General features: G+C 45.2%; 1 protein-coding gene across 1 annotated transcript in view; it reads right to left on the bottom strand.

Moving 5' to 3' along the window:
- hs1bp3 (HCLS1 binding protein 3) overlaps nt 1-18,034 on the bottom strand; it is a 92,731-nt gene that overhangs the window by 72,424 nt on the left and 2,273 nt on the right. The window contains exon 3 of the mRNA XM_069886424.1: nt 14,014-14,179. Within this exon, the coding sequence (XP_069742525.1) occupies nt 14,014-14,179 (166 nt within the window). The remainder of the gene's footprint in view (nt 1-14,013; nt 14,180-18,034) is intronic.

Raw genomic sequence — 18,034 nt, 5'->3', positions numbered from 1 at the left:
GTGCCCCTGGGTACTCACAGGTTGATGGCAGAAAAAAATAAGCAAAATAATCACCTCTAATCAAATTCAGCGTTGTAAATCTCTATGACTACAAATGAACAAACCGATGAATTGAGACAAATTCATTTCCAAATCTTCACTTAACCAAAATAATAGCAACATTTTGAGTGAAGGATAAATAACGTCATGGGATTCAAGCCGATTTGTGTTTTCTATGTCAACCTTGTTCTAATCAATCACACCATTGCCAGGCCATTGCTGCTGCTCTGTTCAGTGGCCACCGCAGGAAAAGAAAAACAGCGGTTAATGCTGATTTCGTGAGAACCAAGAGCAATGATAGTTACTTAACCGCTTTCAGCAAGAGTGATAGCCCAAGAGGTCCACGAGTTCTAATTAAAGGCGCATTTCACTTGTTGTGAAACTTTCTCTATTTTACAACATTCAGTGGTGTATGATAGAAGCAAGGGAGAGGCATGTCCGTTTGTTCATTTGTTTTGTTTTCCCGACAGAAGTACTATTGTTAATTACAGGCAGTTCTCATTCTCCTGGTTTCATTTTGTACAGCTAGAGGTTTCCCAGAAGGAAATGGCCCCCTCGCTTCTGTCAGTTGGGTTTTGCTCTTTTCACTTCAGACTGACCCCTGATAACATCATTCGCACATGAAGGGTCAGTTTCCACATGATCATGTTCCTGTACCTTCCAGTGTCTCTGTAAGGTCAGTCAGCTGATTAAATGTCAGTTTCTGAGAAGCCATCATTTATTCAAAACCACTCCAAAAGTCTAAAGCTGTGGTTTTTAGCTCCTACTACAAACCTCATTTTCACTATGGTTATATTCCCATCTTTGGCAACTGCCTCAGTTTGACCAGAGAGCTGGGAGAGCTAGCATTCAACACAATCCCAAACCAGCATTCAAGTCTTTCCCTCTCCACCGAACAGATGACATTATTTCATTTCCATCATGTCCTCCATCCATCTGCTGCCATGACCCACAATAGTATCCTTGTCATCTGCAGACTCAACTTTTTAAATAATCACCCAACTGGTCTTCACAATCTCCAGAACCTCTGCTGCCTTTTCCACTTACCTCACCAAGACTCAGTGCTGACCTATATTGGATTCCAAACTCACAAAGCCTCAAAACAGAATTGGCCCTACTTGTGTTGAAATCCCTTCATGGTCTAACCCAGTAGTTCCCAGAGTTTCTCAGGCTGCCGCCCCCTTGGCTCCCGGGCCACATCCCTAACGACACACACCTCCCAACCCCCACCATACACAGAACAAACACACACACCTCACTTGTCCACTCACCACCTCTCACCTCCAGCCTCTCATTCCTCAGCCAGCACCACCTGCGGGCCTCTCTCCTTTCGCCCCCCCCCCCCCAGAAGCCTTTCCTTTCCGAACCCCCTGCACTCAGTACTTCACTCACTCCATCCACCCTTCCTCCTCCTCCCATTCGCTCTCAACTTATTTAAAGGCCAAAACCAAATACAACATGGCAGCCACGGATGCCGGTTCTCTCAAGACCTGCTCGTTGCCTTTAATTTTGCTCACTACCGCCACCCCAAGTTTGACCACAGCAACTGACAGCCCTTCCGTGATTGTGACACCAGAAAATTACTGCATTGGCTTCTTCATTAAACTTTGCAGCAGAGTGAATGATAACAAGACTGTAGGTTCGGACCATCCCTTTTTTCCTCTCCACCGCCTTGGATTTTTCCACTGCCCCCAAAGGGACACCACTGCCCACTTTGGGAATGACTGGTCTAACCCATCGCCACTTTGGTAACCCTCTTCAGGATCAAGCGTCTCTGAAAATGCATGTTCATCAAGGTCTCACTCTTACCCCAGAGGCGGCCTTTTCATTTTGGACAACACGCCACACACAGTCTTCAGCTCCAAGACACCAGTAGCAGGATCACAGATATGGTCCAAAGACAGATCTACTCTTGATCAATGTTTCATCAGCTCAAAAAGGAACACACACACACAAGCACTTATGCAAAATCCCAAAGAAAGTCATTTCTAAAATAGATGCTTTTTAAAAAAAATGATAGAGAAACAACCCTATCCGCATACACTGGGAAAATCAACAGCACAGCTTTAATTAGAACACAAGGAAGAAAAGCAGGAGGAGGAAGTGTTCATTTGGGCCCTTTGAGCCCACTTATCATTCAACAAGATCATGGCTAATTATTTTTTTTAAATTTTAGCACCATTTCCCTGTCTTTTCTCCAACATCCAGGTGTTTTTATGCTGGGCCTCTGCTTCAAGGGCAGCTGCAGAGGCATGTAAAAATTTTAAACTTGCCTGTTCATGGAGCAGACCTAAAAGGCTGCTCCAGTGCTGCTTTTATGTAGACTGGCGCCTCGTTGCATCATCCGGAGCCGCTGTAGGCAGGGCTACCGTAGCCGTGGCACCACCAATCACAAATAGGCAGCAGAGCAATGGCCGCCTTCCCTATCCATAATCCTCCATGCAGCTGGAACTGGTCTGTGTTTCCCAGAACAGCTCCAGCTGCATGGGGGATTATGGGTAGGAAAGATGCCCATTGCCCAGCCACATATTAAGCCACTGGCGCTGATGAACAGTCCCGAAGGCAGAAGCGGCCTGGCGAGGTTCCGAAGCAGCTGGCAGGGCTATCACGGCCCCTGCCCCTGAACAAAAGGATGTGATGACGAGGATGTACTAGCTTTGGAGGCAATTCAGAGGAGGTCCACCAGAGATGAAGGGGTGAGCCATGAAGAGAGATTTAATTGTCTGGGACTGTACTCATTGGAATTTAGAAAAATGAAAGGGATCTTATAAAATTATGAAAGGCATGTATAAGATGGAGGTAGGTAAGATGCTTTCATTGGTGGAGAAACTAGGACGAGAGGATATAGCCTCATGATTCAGGACAGTAGATTTAGGGCAGAGTTGAGGAGGAACTGCTTTTCCCAGAGGGAAGTGCATCCATGGAATTCACTGCCCATTAAAGCAGTGGAGGCAACCTCAGTAAAAATATTTAAGACAAGGTTGGATAGATTTTTACATAATAAGGGAATTAAGGGATATGGGGAAAGGGAGGTAGATGGAGATGATTAAATCATTAGATCAGCCCTGATCACAATGAATGGCAGAACAGGCTCGATGGGCCAGATGACCTACTCCTGTCTTATTTCTTATGTTCTTAGCACACAGGAGAGTGGTGATACAAGTATGTGTATATATGACTCTCAATGGGAAGCTGGCCCGTCCGCCGCTGGTGACTCGTTCCCTGGTAACTCCTCCCCTTGTAACCGTGGAATAAAGGTCAACCTCCCTTTCCTCAATTAAGCACTTGGAATTGGGCCAGCCATAAGTCTAAAGTGTAATAAAGCCTATAGTTCCTCATTCTACAGCTTTGGAGCCATTGATAGAGTGTATCAGTTTATTACATGTTAAAACTTCCACACGGGATGAACAAACAGGCTAGACCTTGACCCACAGATGCCTGGAGCACCAGAACTGTATGAGCAGTGGATCTACTGTTTCACAGACTTCCTGGAAGCTTCCAAGGAACTCATGGAAGAAGAAACTCAAACTACTGTGAGTGAGGGTTGGCTGCCATGCGTATGTGACAATCAAGGGCTGCACGACTTACCCCACTGCCATGACCGAGCTTCGCAACCTCTACAGACCACAGGTAAACAAAGTCTACTCATGGTACCTCCTGGTCTCGACAAAACAGCAACCTGATGAGTCTCTGGATGATTTATTTTGGGTCCTGCATGAACTGGGGCGAGAATGCAGGGGTAATATCCCTGCCCCAGTATCGGCAGACCAGTACGTGGAAGAGCTGATCCGGGACACCTGCATGGCTGGGGTGAGATCTAACTACGTCTGCTAGCGACTGCTAGAGGAAGACAGGCTGCCATTGCAGAGAGGCGTCCAGCTCGCTAAGACTCTAGATTTAGTCCATCATGGCCGACAATGGGCCTTCCACGTGCGGGCCACAGGCGCAGCCATTTTGGGACACTATGTCAGAGACTGCCTCCGTACAGGTCCCTGACCCCACCACCACTGCCACCACAGCCGAGCAGCGGCCAGCATAAGCACCTCCGGTGATGCTGCCCAACGAGATAAGTCACCTGCTCGGGATGCAGGAAGAAAGGACACTACGAGAGAGTACGCAAGTCAAGGCTTTCCCTACCGAGCAACAACATGCACACCTCCAGGAGTCAGCAATCAAAATCAATCCCACTTCCTCCTGGATCGATGGCATCACTTCCGGCCTTGACTGAGTGCGTGACCCAGGGGTCGCCATCTTACCCGACTCCACCTCCACCGTCGTGGACGACGTCACTTCTGCTGTCTTCATCCAACTCTCCTGGTGTGGCCACATGGTCAACATGGGGGCCGCCATCTTATTGAACTGGCTCCCCCTCTGACAGGATAGCGACCCGGTACTGGTGTCCACCATCTTAGATCAAGGCAGCCCTCACCCAATCACCCACTCTCTCCCACCCCCCCCACCCCGTCAGATACCAACGAGCAACACAATATCAATGGCCACAAAGGACCAATCTGCCGTGATCTGCAGGACTTGTTTTGCATCATTAACAGTGCGGGACAAACATTATGACAATTAATGCGTCAGCTCTGAGCACCGATCCTTCTTGGGCTGGACTTCCAGAGCCAGTTCAGGAGTGTTTGGGGGGGCCCATCACTGTATATGACCGCAGCTCATGGCATCCAGCACCCACCTGCAGTCTCTCGACCTTCCGCATACCCCCACCATCAATGTTTGAGAACCTTACCCCACACTGTAAGCCCATAGCCAGTACGAGCAGAAGCTACAGCGCTGAGGACAGGGCATTCATAAAGTCCGAGGCGCAGCAACTCCTGGTGGATGGGGTCATAGTGCACAGTTCCAGCCCATGGAGAGCCCAAGTCATGGTGGTCAGGGGCGGAAGTAAACCCCGTATGGTGATCGACTACAGATCAACTGCTTCACGCACCTGGACACATACCCACTTCCTTGAATTGCCAACATGGTCAATAGATCACCTAGTATAGGGTGTTCTCCACCAATGACCAAAGGTTGGTGTACCACCAACTCCCGCTACACCCAGGAGACTGCCAATATACAGCATTCGAAGTTGATGGCAGGCTCTATCACTTCCTCTGGGTACCCATCGGAGTCACCAGAGGTGTCTCCGTATTTCAGAAAGAAATGGATCTGACGGTGGACAAGCACAAACTGATGGTCATGATGCCCTACCTAGATAATATCACCATCTGCGGCCATGACCAGCAGGACCATGACACAAACCTTGCCAAATTCCTCCACACTGCCAAGTCCCTAAATTTGACCTACGACGAGGACAAGTGTGTGTTTAGTATAACTCGCCTGGCCCTCCACGGATACATCGAGGCACACGGCCCCATGCGCCACTTTATGGAGATCCCTATCCCACCCAACCTCAAGGCGCTAAAAAGGTGCTCTTCTCCTATTATGCCCAATGGGAGCCAAACGATTCAGATGAAGCCAAACCCCCTGATAAGGATCCATAACATTCCCCTTATTGGTAGAAGCCCAGGCAGCCTTCACCCAGATCAAGGGAGACATCGCCAAAGTCACGATGAACGCTGTGGATGAATCCATCCTGTTCCAGGTGGAAAGCAATGCCTCTGACTTTGCGCTGGCCACCACTCTCAACCAGGCAGGCAGGCCAGTAGCATTTTTTCCCCGCTCCCTTCACGGTCCTGACACACTCCTCCGTCGAGGAGGCGCAGGCCACTGGCGTCATTACCTAGCCGCTAAGAGATTCACCCTGCTAACGGATCAATGAGCCGTTGCATTCATATTCAAAACCAAATTGCGGGGCAAGATCAAAAGTAACAAAATCGTGAGGTGGAGAATTAAGTTCTCCACCTACAACTACGACATCCTAAACAGGCCAGGCAAGCTCAATGATCCCCCAGACACCCTATCCCAGGGGACATGTGGCAGCGCGCATCTCAGCCGCCTCCAGTCCCTCCATGACAACCTTTGCCACCCCGGAGTCATGAGATTGTTCCACTTGGTGAAAGTCCGGAACCTTCCCTACTCCATTAAGGATGTCAGGTCATTGACCAGACACTGTCAGGTCTGCGCGGAGAGCAAACCACAGTTCTTCCGGCCCAACAGGTCACACTTCATAAAGGCCACATGCCCCTTTGAATGATTCAGTGTTCATTTCAAGGGGCTCCTGCCCTAGTCCAACAGGAACATTTATTTCCTGAACATCATGGACGAGTACTCCAGGTTCCCTTTTGCCATCTGCTGTCCTGACAATGACCTCAGCCACCATAAAAGTGCTCCACAGCATATTTACCCTCTTTGGGTACCCAAATTACATCCAGTGATCAGGGATCTTCTTCTATGAGCGACGAAGTGCAGCAGTACCTGTTGGCTAGAGGCATAGCCACTAGTAGGACGATCAGTTACAACCCCCAGGGTGACAGCCAGGTAGAGAGAGAGAAAACGCCACAGTTTGGAAAGCTGTCCTCCTGACTCTCAAATCCAAGGGCCCAGCAGTGTCCCATTGGCAGGAAGTCCTGCCAGAAACACTCCATGCCATCCGATCTCTGTTATCCACCGCTACTAACTCAACCCCACATGAATGCATGTTTTCCTTCCCCAGAAAGTCGGTGACTGGAACCACAATACCACCCTGGCTCTCGTCCCCGGGACCCATCCTGCTGCAGAAACATGCAAGGGGTCATAAATCCGACCCGTTGGTCGAAGAGGTGCAACTCCTACACACCAACACTCAGTATGCCTACATGGTATACCCAGAGAGCCATGAGGACATAGTCTCTGTCCAGGACCAGGCGCGTGCCAGAGACCCCTGCCCACTCCCCAACTACCCCCTTCAACCCAGGTCCTACCTACACCCATACTCCTCCCGTCAGGAACTCGGTGCAGGTCAGTCACCCACCCACTACGCTATACACCCAGTCCCTTCTCCAACCACCATGACTGCCCCTACATCCAGCCAAGTCCAACTTTCTACGGAGCCAGACCTCTCTCCCCAGCCTCAAGACACACAACTGGCAATGGAGACGACCACTGGACCACCAATGGAACTGGGCCAGTCGCAGAGGCAAAGGAGACCACCCAACTGGCTGAGCCTCTAGGACACACATGTCAAACTCTGGCCCGCGATATAATTATATTTGGCCCGCAAGATCATTTCAAAAATGTATTAGAGGTGGCCCGCCCTGCAGCGAGAGCCGATGCTGTTTTTTGGTAATGTCACCCCCACCATCCTCCCCCTTCATTGCACATCCTTCCCCATTGTAACACGAGAAATTGTAACACAAGAAGTCTGTCGATGTCATCAGCCAGCAAGCCAGTTGGAAGGCTCCCCGCACAACCAGTCACTTCTCCCACCTGTCGAGCGGTGCGGCAGATGGGCGAGCGCCTGTGATTTCCTGTCGGCGCGACGGGCATGGCAGGCTGCGCACGGCCCCCAGGCAGCGCGAGCCCCGCGCGACTGGCACCGGACGGTCCTTCCACAGCGCGAGCGCACTTCTCCCTGTCGCCACGGCCTTCAGCGCTTGCACCCGCATGGACCCCAGGGACGGCTGGTTCGGCCCTGCACGTGAAGAGAGAGATGGTAGCTGTCCGCAAAGGCTGATCAGCAGCGCGCTGGGCCTGAGTGGGTAGGTAAGCAGGGGTGGGCAGAGGATGTAGGTGAGGAGTAATGGGCAGGGGAAGTTATGGTGGTGCGAGGGGCAGTTAGAGGGAGGGATGAGTAGAAGGAGGGGTGGATAGGGAAGAGGTAAAAGGGGAGGGGCAGGGTGAGTAGGGGAGGGGTAATTAGAGGGTGAGAGACGGGTAGAGGGAGGAACAGGTTGAGGGGAGAGGCAGTAGAGGGGCGTGTATAGGATGGGGTGGGTAGAGGCAGAGCGAGTGGAGTGAGGGGTGAGTAGAGGTTGGGTAAAGGACTGGTCAGGTAGAGGGATGGTGGGTCGAGGGTGAATAGAGGCCTAGAGCCTGAGGAGTGAGCAGGAAATGCTGAGTCCTGATGCAGGCCAAAATGGACACAGCCTGTGAATACTACATCTCCACAGGGACCAAATATGTTTCCCTCAGGTCAAGCAAAGGGTGAACTTGAGCTACCTACTCCTGACCTGTAACATTATCCTCCTAAAGTTATATCCTAAAGTTTAACATTACATATGTTGAAAGAAGAGAAAACATGCAGATGTTGTTGAAAATTTTCAATAAATATTTAGTTCGGCCCTCGACTTAGTCCAAGTTTTTAATTTTGGCCCTCCGTGAATTTGAGTTTGACACCCCTGCTCTAGGACTTTTAACTTGGCAAGGTTTTATTTGAAAAGAGTGAGTGAATGTAGGCATACATGTATATATGACTGTCAATGGGTTGTTGGCCCATCCCCCACTGATGATTCACTCTCTGGTAACTCCTCCCCTTGTGATCCTGGAATAAAGGTCGACCTCCTGCTCCCTGTCCTCAGTCAAGCACTTGGAATCGGGCCAGTTATGTCTAATAAAGCCTATCACTTTGGCTTTGGAGTCATTGATAGAGCGCATCAGTGAGGGAGATTGAAAACTTAGTTGAATGATGTACCAACAACAACAACCTTGCACTCAAATGTCACCAAGACCAAGAAGCTGATTGTGGACTTTAGGAGTGGAGAACAAGAAGTGTACAATCCAACGATCATGGGGGTGGGGGGGGGGGGAACCAAAAGTGGAGAGGATGAGCAGATTTAAGCTTGGAATTCACTCTTCTGGTTCCAACACACATTAAGAAAGCTCATCTGTACCTGTTTTCTCAGGAGTTAGTGGAGATTTGGTAGGAGATTGAAAACCTTGGCCAACATCTCAGATGTTTAGTAGAAAGTGTGCCGACTGGCTGCATCACAGCCTGGTATGGGGCACGAATAGCTGAGCGGAACCCATGCAAAAGGAAGGACACAACCCAGTGTTATCACAGGCACAACTCTCCCTGACAATGAGAAAATCAAGTGGAATAGTGACATCGGAGAGCAGCACCAAACAAGTATCCACACCACCTAGGACATTCTCATTACTACCATCATGAATGAGGTATGGTTGCCACAGACTAGCACCACCAGGTTCAGGAACAGTGCCAACTCCCCACTATCAAACTCCTGAACAACACTCAAGAACTTTGGTTTGCGCCGTTGTACCGCACAGTTTGTTTGCACTTTCTTCTTATGTAATTTCTCTCTTTTGTATATGCACCTTTCCTCAAGTACAGTTTTTTTCCCCAACTACCAACAAGTAGAAATTCTGCCTGGCCCACAGAAAGAATTTCAGGTTGTATGTAATTTCATGCATGTTCTCCGACAATAAATCTGAACTTTGAAATTTGAAGAACACCCTCTGCCCACACTTTGGAGTGTCAGACCACCTGACTGTTCTTCTTCCTGCATACAGGCAGAAATGGAAGAGCACTGCACCCACTAAATTAAAAAAAAACATACAAAGCTGGTGTGGAGAGGTAGCAGAGAGACTTCATGACCATCTGGAGTCATCGACTGGGACACGTATGAGGGCTCAGCAGTGATCCTAAATGAATGTGCCACAGGATTATTGTGTCCCTACTAAGACAATTCTAGAATATCCCAAGCAGAAACCATGATAAACCAGGAGATCCACAGCCTGTTGAACTCCAGATCAGTGGTGTTCAGGACAGACAATTCAAGGACATGCAGATAGACCTTATACAACCTTCAAAAGGACAGGATGCAAAGAGACAATTCTGGATGAAGCCAGGGTCTTAGGCAGACACTCAGCAGCAGTGGTGGGTCTAATACACCATCCGGTCCTAGAAGACAAAAACCAAGTGGCGTCAACAATTGGGGGGGGGCGGGGGGGGGGGGAGAATCATGTGACGTGGAGGACGTAGGATCCTAAAACTCCTGGGAAAATAGGAGAAAATTATTATTTAGCTAAAGTAAACAGAGATTAAAATACAAAGGGAAAAGCTAAGAATAGTCCATTTACTTTCTAAAATGCCTTTGAAGAAAGGAATTGTTGTTGCTGGAGCTGACGAAGGTGTTGTTCCTGGGTATGAGAAGAGGCCTCTGATGCAGAGAAATCCCAGATCTGGAGTGACAACTGAGGCCCACCGGAGAGCGGAGTTGCCGAGAGCAGCAGCGTTTGTAACCAGCCTTTCGGATGGCAAAGATGGTGTTGGGCCAAAGAAAACAGATTCATTAAGGTCAGATTGTTGAGTTTGAGTGAGAGGGTTGATTTCAGTGGTGAATTAGCAAGTATCGTGGAACAAGGACAGACAAGATTTATGATGTGGGAAGAAATAGATTACTTAAAATCTGAGGTTAAAGATATAAATGAAAAATACAAGCAGTTATCAACAAATATGATGGAAGTACAACAACAGAATGTGAAAAATCAGAGTATTTATCAAGGTTTATGGAAAGGGTAAACGTATAAAGGAGAAGCTGAAAAATTTGGAGTCTAAAGTTAAGGAAGAAATTATTGAGAGGAAGAAAAATTCTGAAAAAATTGATAAGATGGAAAATTTTAGTAGGAGAAACAACATTAAGATTGTTGGCATGGAAGAAGGAGAAGAAAAACACAACATGATTCAGCTTCTCCAAGGATGAATACCCAAGGTTCTGGGGGTAAATCAATTGGAAGGTCCAATTGAAATTGAAAAAGCACATAGAGCCCTCAGACCCCGACCACAATCACAATCAAATGAAAAACCTCACTCTATAGTAATTAAGTGTTCAAAATATCAAGACAAGGAAAAGATTCGAGCCTTAGCAGCAAAAAAAGTAAGAATAATGAAAAGTCCACTTGAACATTATGGTTCAAAGGTTTTCTTTTACCTGGATATTACTGCACAGCTGTTGGCTAAGAGGAACCTCCAGCGCTCCCACAGACACTACAGCTACAAGGACTATCAAGCCATCAGCAACCTGAGCTCCAGATCCAAACCTCCAATACAATCAGGAAGCCTTCAGCACCCAAGGCCCTTCAGGATCCCTTCTTTCTCTCATCCTTGTTCTGATATCTGGATCCAATGAGCCAATCTCCAGCATCCCGCAGCCTATTTGAGCCCTTCAACCACAAGTTGCCAACAGCCCATGTACTATGTGGGGTCCTTCAACCTCTGAGCCCCTCACTGGTCCACTACTGTGGTCACTATCCCGCAGGGTCATTTCCAATGCTTCTTTTCAGGGTGGAATGTGTATTCTCTCCGTTTCTGGTGCCCTGTTCATCCACCAGGATCTAAACCTCCTCGTGGTGCGCTTCAACATTTTAATTTTAAAAAGGACACCAGTGGCTCCTTAAACAGGCAGTTTAAAGCCTGTACAGAACTGCCAACATTAGGACCAGGTGAGAGGACCCTGCGGAGCTGCACTGTCTCCATTCCCCACTCTCGTGGGTCAGCACCAGGGCTGCTGTTAGATCAGCTCTGGCAGCACCGCCATTTTACTTCCTGACCCTCCTCTCTACATTAAATTACCTGGACCACAACAACCACCTATGTCAGCCGATGGTTCACTGATCACAGCTCTGTGATTAATGCCATCATACCAATAAAATTGATGATCAAACTCAGGGATCTGGGACTTTGTAACCGGATTCTTGACTTTGCAAACAGCACAGGCTAGTAACAACGCCATCTCCTCCTTGACCATCAACACAGGGGCACCTCAAGGCTGTCAAATTCCCTGCTCTATTCCTTCTGTACTTATGATTGCATACCCAAGTTCTGCTCTAATGAAATCAATAAATTCAATGATGACAGCACCATTGTTTGTTGAATAACAGGAGATAATGAGTCAAAAAGGATAGACATTGAGAGTCTGGTTGTGTGGTGCCAACTCTCCATGGCAGAAAGACCAAAGGTCTTCTTGTGGACTTTGGGAAGGGGAGGCTGATGGACCATGCACATCTTCACGGGTGGGGAAAATGGTGGCTAAGAAGGTACCTTCATATTTGGAAACATATTACAAATTTGATTTTGTTTTAACATAACTATGTTAGAAGCAAAGCTGCCCCTCTCTAATATGCAACTCTTGAATTTTGCCCCCTTTCCCCCCGAACTAAAATAAATCACATATTTCCAAGGTGTTACCCAACAACATTAAAATCACTCTCAAGTCAGCAGAGACAGATACAAAATGTGGATGGTAAAGCTAGCCATCAAACAACGGAGAAATAGTTAATCCAAAAGTAGCCTTCCAGCAACAGCAGGTACCCAATAACAGAAAGCCCATTTACATGAAGTCCATTCTTATGAGCTAAGAAGTTAATTAAATTTGTATATAATATTTGGCATGAATTCATCCAGAATATTATGCTTCATTTTCAGTACCCTGTTTGTGGAAGAATTTTAAGAACTTGGAAAGGGTGCAGAGGTGACTTACTAAAATGAAAACAGGAATTAAAAAGCAGCTTCAGTCACATAAATAAACTTGAAGTTGGGATTGTTCACCTGCAGCAGGGAAAATAAAAGGGTGATTAAGTGGTCAGAATCATGTGAGGGACAAATCCTGATACCATATCAGGAGAATCAGAGGATGTTGATATACTTTCTGTAGAAAAAGAGAAATATTTTATTCTGATTTCAAATGCACTGACCCAAATTGTCATTATTCGGATACCAGGCAAGTGAAAACTCAAACTGTAATGGAGAGCAGTTTAAAAGCCACATGTAAAGAGATAACTGAAAATTTTAAATAGTAAAAGTTTGCAGAGAAAGGAAGTGATGGGGCCAATTGCACAGCTCTTTCAACCAAACCTCATCGAGTAACATCAGATCACAATACATCTGAGGTCACTACAAAGGCTTAATAAAAATTTTATCTGAAAATCTACAGGCACGTCATGGCCCCTAAACAAGCCTCTGGCAGAATCAAAGAAGAAAAGGCATTTGTAAGAGAAGCTAAACCAATATGAAAGTGGTGAAACTGTTAATGTTATAGCACTTGACTTGGGATGGCCTCACTCAGCTGCATTCTTGAAGAGTCGAACAAAAATGACCCAGGCCATTAAACTATGGCATTTAGACATGTGTATGTACAATATAAAGGTTTAGGTAAATATGTATGTGTGTCATGGTCTCTTATGTTGTACAGTATATTTCACCTATAATGATCGCCTTATGCCAAAACGATTTGCATCCCCTCTTCCAGAACGTAACCCGAACGTAAGTCAATGCACAATATGTCCATTATCCTTTACTTGCAGCATCCTGTAATGCACAAAGGAAACTTAACAACCAACAAAGCAGATACATCCAAAGGGTGGCGCAAAAGATCAACTGGCATACTTCAGGACCATTTCTCCTCAAGTAAAGGTCATAATCATGAATTGACCAGGCTTTCAATGGAAAATAAATATTTGTATTAACAAAGTCAGTAATTTTCCATCACTCACAATTGTTTAATTCTAAAGCAATCTCACTTTTTGTTTTACGAGATACAAATTTAGTTCAGATAGGTACACGATGGCCAGGATAAACACAGTAGGTCAAAGGATCAATTTCTGTGCTGCAGGTCTCCATGACAAATTTTATGAGCATACAATATAGAAGAAAGAGTAGATGCTCATGTTGCTGTGGCCTGCTCTGTTGTTTTGCAAGAGAGTAACTGATCAGACCTTGGCCTCGGCATTACTTGCTCTTTTCCCGCCACCATTCTCTCTGCCGTCGTTCCAAAGCACTTACACCATAAAGCGTAATCGAGGTGTACAAGTCTGTGACTATTTCAATGAAATCCTAAAGTACTTAAATATATTAATGAAAAATTATGTGGCTCAATGGAAGTTGAGTGAACCTATGCCACATAGTGTGCCAATAGTCAGGCTACTGATTATATTTATGAGGATTTGAGAAAGTATTGCCAGAGCCATTTAAATTCCTATTCTTGTTCATTAAATTGTACACAATCTTCATCTTACCTGATCATTTGACAATTAAATCAACATGATTAATAGGTGTATTATGAATATTTCTTACTCACTTACCACAAACTGTACAACATCTTTAACCTTGTGCTTTGCAGACTTGAAGGCAGCCAGATGTGTGACAACAACAATCTGATATTCAACGTGGCCAGACATCAGCTTTCCATGGATCTCCTGGTACTCCGGGACTGACAAGTCTATTCCAGTAGTCACATTCTGGATTGTTCTACCAATAATATAAAATTACAATGATGGATTCATTGTCAAAGCCAATTAGACTTTAAAAAGCTTCCTGTTATCATACAGTGCATCCATCCTCTATCATTGCTCAGTTTCAAAAGGTCAAGCTGAAAAGTACAACAGAAATGCATACATGCTTCACTCAGTTGTTGAAATGGAGCACATTTCCAATAGTTCACCAAAAGCATTAAATGTAGCTTCAAGCTCACTACAATTAGCTGTGTGAGTGGTGAATCATCAGTTTTGTACTTGGCAGATTTTTTGAAATATATTACCACAAACATTAGTGAAGTATTACAGATGGAAGTACTATTTAAAATAAAATTTGATGAAAGTGAAATCTATCCATTGATTTAGGCAGTTATATATTGGATGATATTATTCTAATCTAATTAGATGGCAAAAGCTGTCTGATTAAAAATGATTTGCTTCCACTTTTATTCTGTGGGCTCTGTAGTGTCTGTCCAATGCAGGGTCCACAGACTCAAACACAAATGGGGTAGATAGCGTTTACCAAAGCGCAAGGACTTTTGATGTAGTGTGCATTCCTTGTACTCCTTGGACACAGCCCCCATGTGCTCCCATCATAGATTCCATAATGAAGATTTCTGCTCAGTTCTGAGCAGACATAGGCTGTGGCTGAGTCCATGAACATATTTACAATACTTCAAGGGGATTTTGAGGAAGTCTTTACAGCATTTTTCCTGACAGAACCTTGCCTGTCTCAGGAGTGTGATATCATGCGAGGATATCACCTACGTGTCCACTGCCATGATTTGATCTCTGATGGTTGGATTGCTGGCCTGAGGAAGCTACCGATATTTATTGGCTTGTCATTGACAGGAAAAGTATAGATGGTACTTCTCCAGTGCTTTGAAGTGTACCCTCTAGGCTGTTTACATCTCTGATGCATACAGAAGAGCAAGGGTCCCTGCTGTTGGGTAGATCATGAATTTGGTTTTAAATCTTGGTTTTCAAACATTCTTAGCCTCAGACTGCTCAAGACTGGCAGAGTGAAGGTGCCAAGAGTCTTGATTAGGGCCTTTAAACCCACCATGGGGCCTCCTGACCTGCTGAAACTCTGAAGCTTCTCCTTGGTTGCTCAGAATTCCAGTATCTGCACCTCATGTGTCAGAGAGAAGGTGCTGGGTCCTATCATCCGTCTTTGCCTTCACTGATGGGCAGCTCCAAAGAGATAGAAAGTGACCTGTTTTCTATAACCTCATTGTGGTTCTTCATTGTCCACAGGGCACTGTTGCACAGTGGTGGCAGATTGTTAAAAGACCTGTTTTCCAGATATTTAGTCAAAGTCAATATTATCACACATTGAGGGGGCATGGCAAAATGACGTAAGATGAAGACATGGGAAATCACCTCTCCCTGACTGGACTATTTAATGCCCGAATTTTATGGACTGTAAAAAAATTTTTTTAAAGTTTGGGAAAGTATCTTAACTTCTGAAGACACAAGAAATGACGAAAGGGAAAGGTCAACAAGCAAAAAAGTTGGTTTTTCAATTGGTAGAAAAAGGTGAAGAAACTGGGCCTATCTCGCAGAAGAAGCCTCAGGAACAGTTTATAATGGAGCCAAAACCTCAGCGATAATTTCCGGGCAAGTTGGAAGAGACGTCGGTGTCCCCGTGCATGGAGCAGTGCAAGATGGCACCGGCGCTCCTATCCTGGCATCCGGCCAGAATGTCCGTAGGCACGAAATGCCATGCATGGTCGGCGGTGTTGAGGGTCGTGGAGTGGTGTCTGCGCTGGTGTGCGAGCATGGAAGTGCGGCCAACGGCGTGCTGGTGCATGGCGACGTCCCAGTAGATGCTTGTTACCGCACTATGGGCACTTTGAGCATGCACACGACTTCGCACATGCACGATGTCCTGTAACGGGTCCGGGCTGCAGGGGGGGAGGGGTTACCCGGTCTGCGCCGTGCTGACAAGGTCGGCCCAGCGTGGAGGGGGCTCCAGATCCACAGTCAGACCATCAGGGAGGAGATATTAGCACCAGAAGAAGAGGAAGAGCATTTAGAGTTTCTGGATGAAGAGAACTTCTGCTTGCTGCAACAAATGGGCTTGAGGTTGGCGCAGGGTTTCAAAAACAGCTTCATCTTTTAAATCAGTTTCTTCTCTAGTTTTAATGAGCCCCTCACCTGGACATGATGTAGTGGCTATGTTTGAGGAGTTGACAAAACAAAATGAGAACATAATGACCTATATGACTAATAGCTTTCAGAACATAGGGGAGCAATTTGCTGAAATGAAAGTGAAAATGACTGATATGTGTGGAGAAATTGCCTCTATGAAAGCAGATGTCAATAAATGTTTGACAGCAGTTGATATTGTACAAGATAAATTTAAGAAGATTGAAGGCAGAATGGATCAAATTGAGGACTCATTTAGAGGGATGGGAAGCTCAGAAGGGAGATTTCTTGCAGAAAATTCACTCTTTGGAGAATCAGAGTTGTCAATAATAACATTAAAATAGTTGGATATTGAAGGATCAGATCCTACAAATTTTTTTTGGAAATGGATTCCAGATATGTTGGGAGCCGAATCATTTCCAGATGGTTTGGAATTAGATAGAGCACATCGAGCGTTAAGAAAGAAACCTTTTCTGGGTCAATCTCCAAGAGCAATTTTAATTAGGTGCTTGAGGTATCAAGACCAAGAGACGATTTTGCGTCTTGCGGTTCAAAAAGCCCATGTTGATCAGAGACCTAAGATGGTTCAGGGTTAAAGTGCTTTTTCTATGCAGATTTAAGTCAAGAGGTTATTCAGAGACGTAAGGAGTTTAATCCGGCTAAGGCTGTTTTGTGGAAGAAGGGATATAAATTTGCTTTTCAATACCCAGCAGTATTTGAAGGTGTTTTATGGGCAATACCAGTCTCAATTTTTTTCACCTCAGGATGCATTAACTTTTGCTAATTCTTTGCCAGATTACAAGTTGAGTCAAGATTTATCAATGAAGACTTTGGTGAATAAGACCAAGAATGGGAATGGGAAGAAAATGCACAATTGATTAATGTGGAGGTGGACATTCAAGCTCAGTCTGACTATATGTATTTGTTCTTTGTGAGGTTCGGTCGGGGGGGAGATGGATGACCCTGGTGTTTCTGAAGTCATCAGCCACCTGTGGTATTGACCACACCCAGTCAATTGAGAGGGAGTGCAGTAGTTTTTTTTAGTTATTTAGGGTTTTTATTTTCCCTTTTAGTGTTACAAAAAAGTGTTTTTTGTAGTTTTTGAATAAAGTTTTTTTGTATTTTTTAGGAGCCTTTATTTTTTAGTTGTATTCACTGTATTGTATTAATATGTCTAGTTTGAATTTTGCGACTTTTAATGTTAAAGATCTTAATAACCCAATGAAAAGGAAGCGAGTTTTAGCATATATTAAGATGATGAAAATAGATATTACCTTTTTACAAAAAACCCATTTGACTGAAAAAGAACACTTGAAATTGAAAAGGGATTGGGTTGAATAAATCTCCAAAAACTTTGGAAAAAATTAAGATGGCAGAGCATTTGTCAGTAGTTATGAAGGAAATGAATTTGGTAGCTATTTGGAGGAGATTGAATTCGAATGAAAAAGAATTTTCATTTTATTCAGCGAGACATGAATCTTTTTCGAGAATTGATTTTTTAAAAAATATCGGCACAATTACAGGGGAGAATTACTCATGCTGAATATAAAAGTATGATTTTGTCCAATCATTCTTTGTTATTAATTTCTTGAGTTGGTTCAGAAACTGTTCAATCTTCTTATCGTTGGAGATTTAACAGTGTTGCTTTCATTTGGGACCAAATTATGTCTTTTATACAGTTAAATGAAATTTAAGTTCA

The sequence above is a fragment of the Narcine bancroftii genome, chromosome 6 (genome assembly GCF_036971445.1).
Source record: "Narcine bancroftii isolate sNarBan1 chromosome 6, sNarBan1.hap1, whole genome shotgun sequence".
NCBI classification, from domain to species: domain Eukaryota; kingdom Metazoa; phylum Chordata; class Chondrichthyes; order Torpediniformes; family Narcinidae; genus Narcine; species Narcine bancroftii.
The sequence above is the reverse complement of the archived record's forward strand: the minus strand, read 5'-3'. Positions and strand labels throughout refer to the sequence as shown.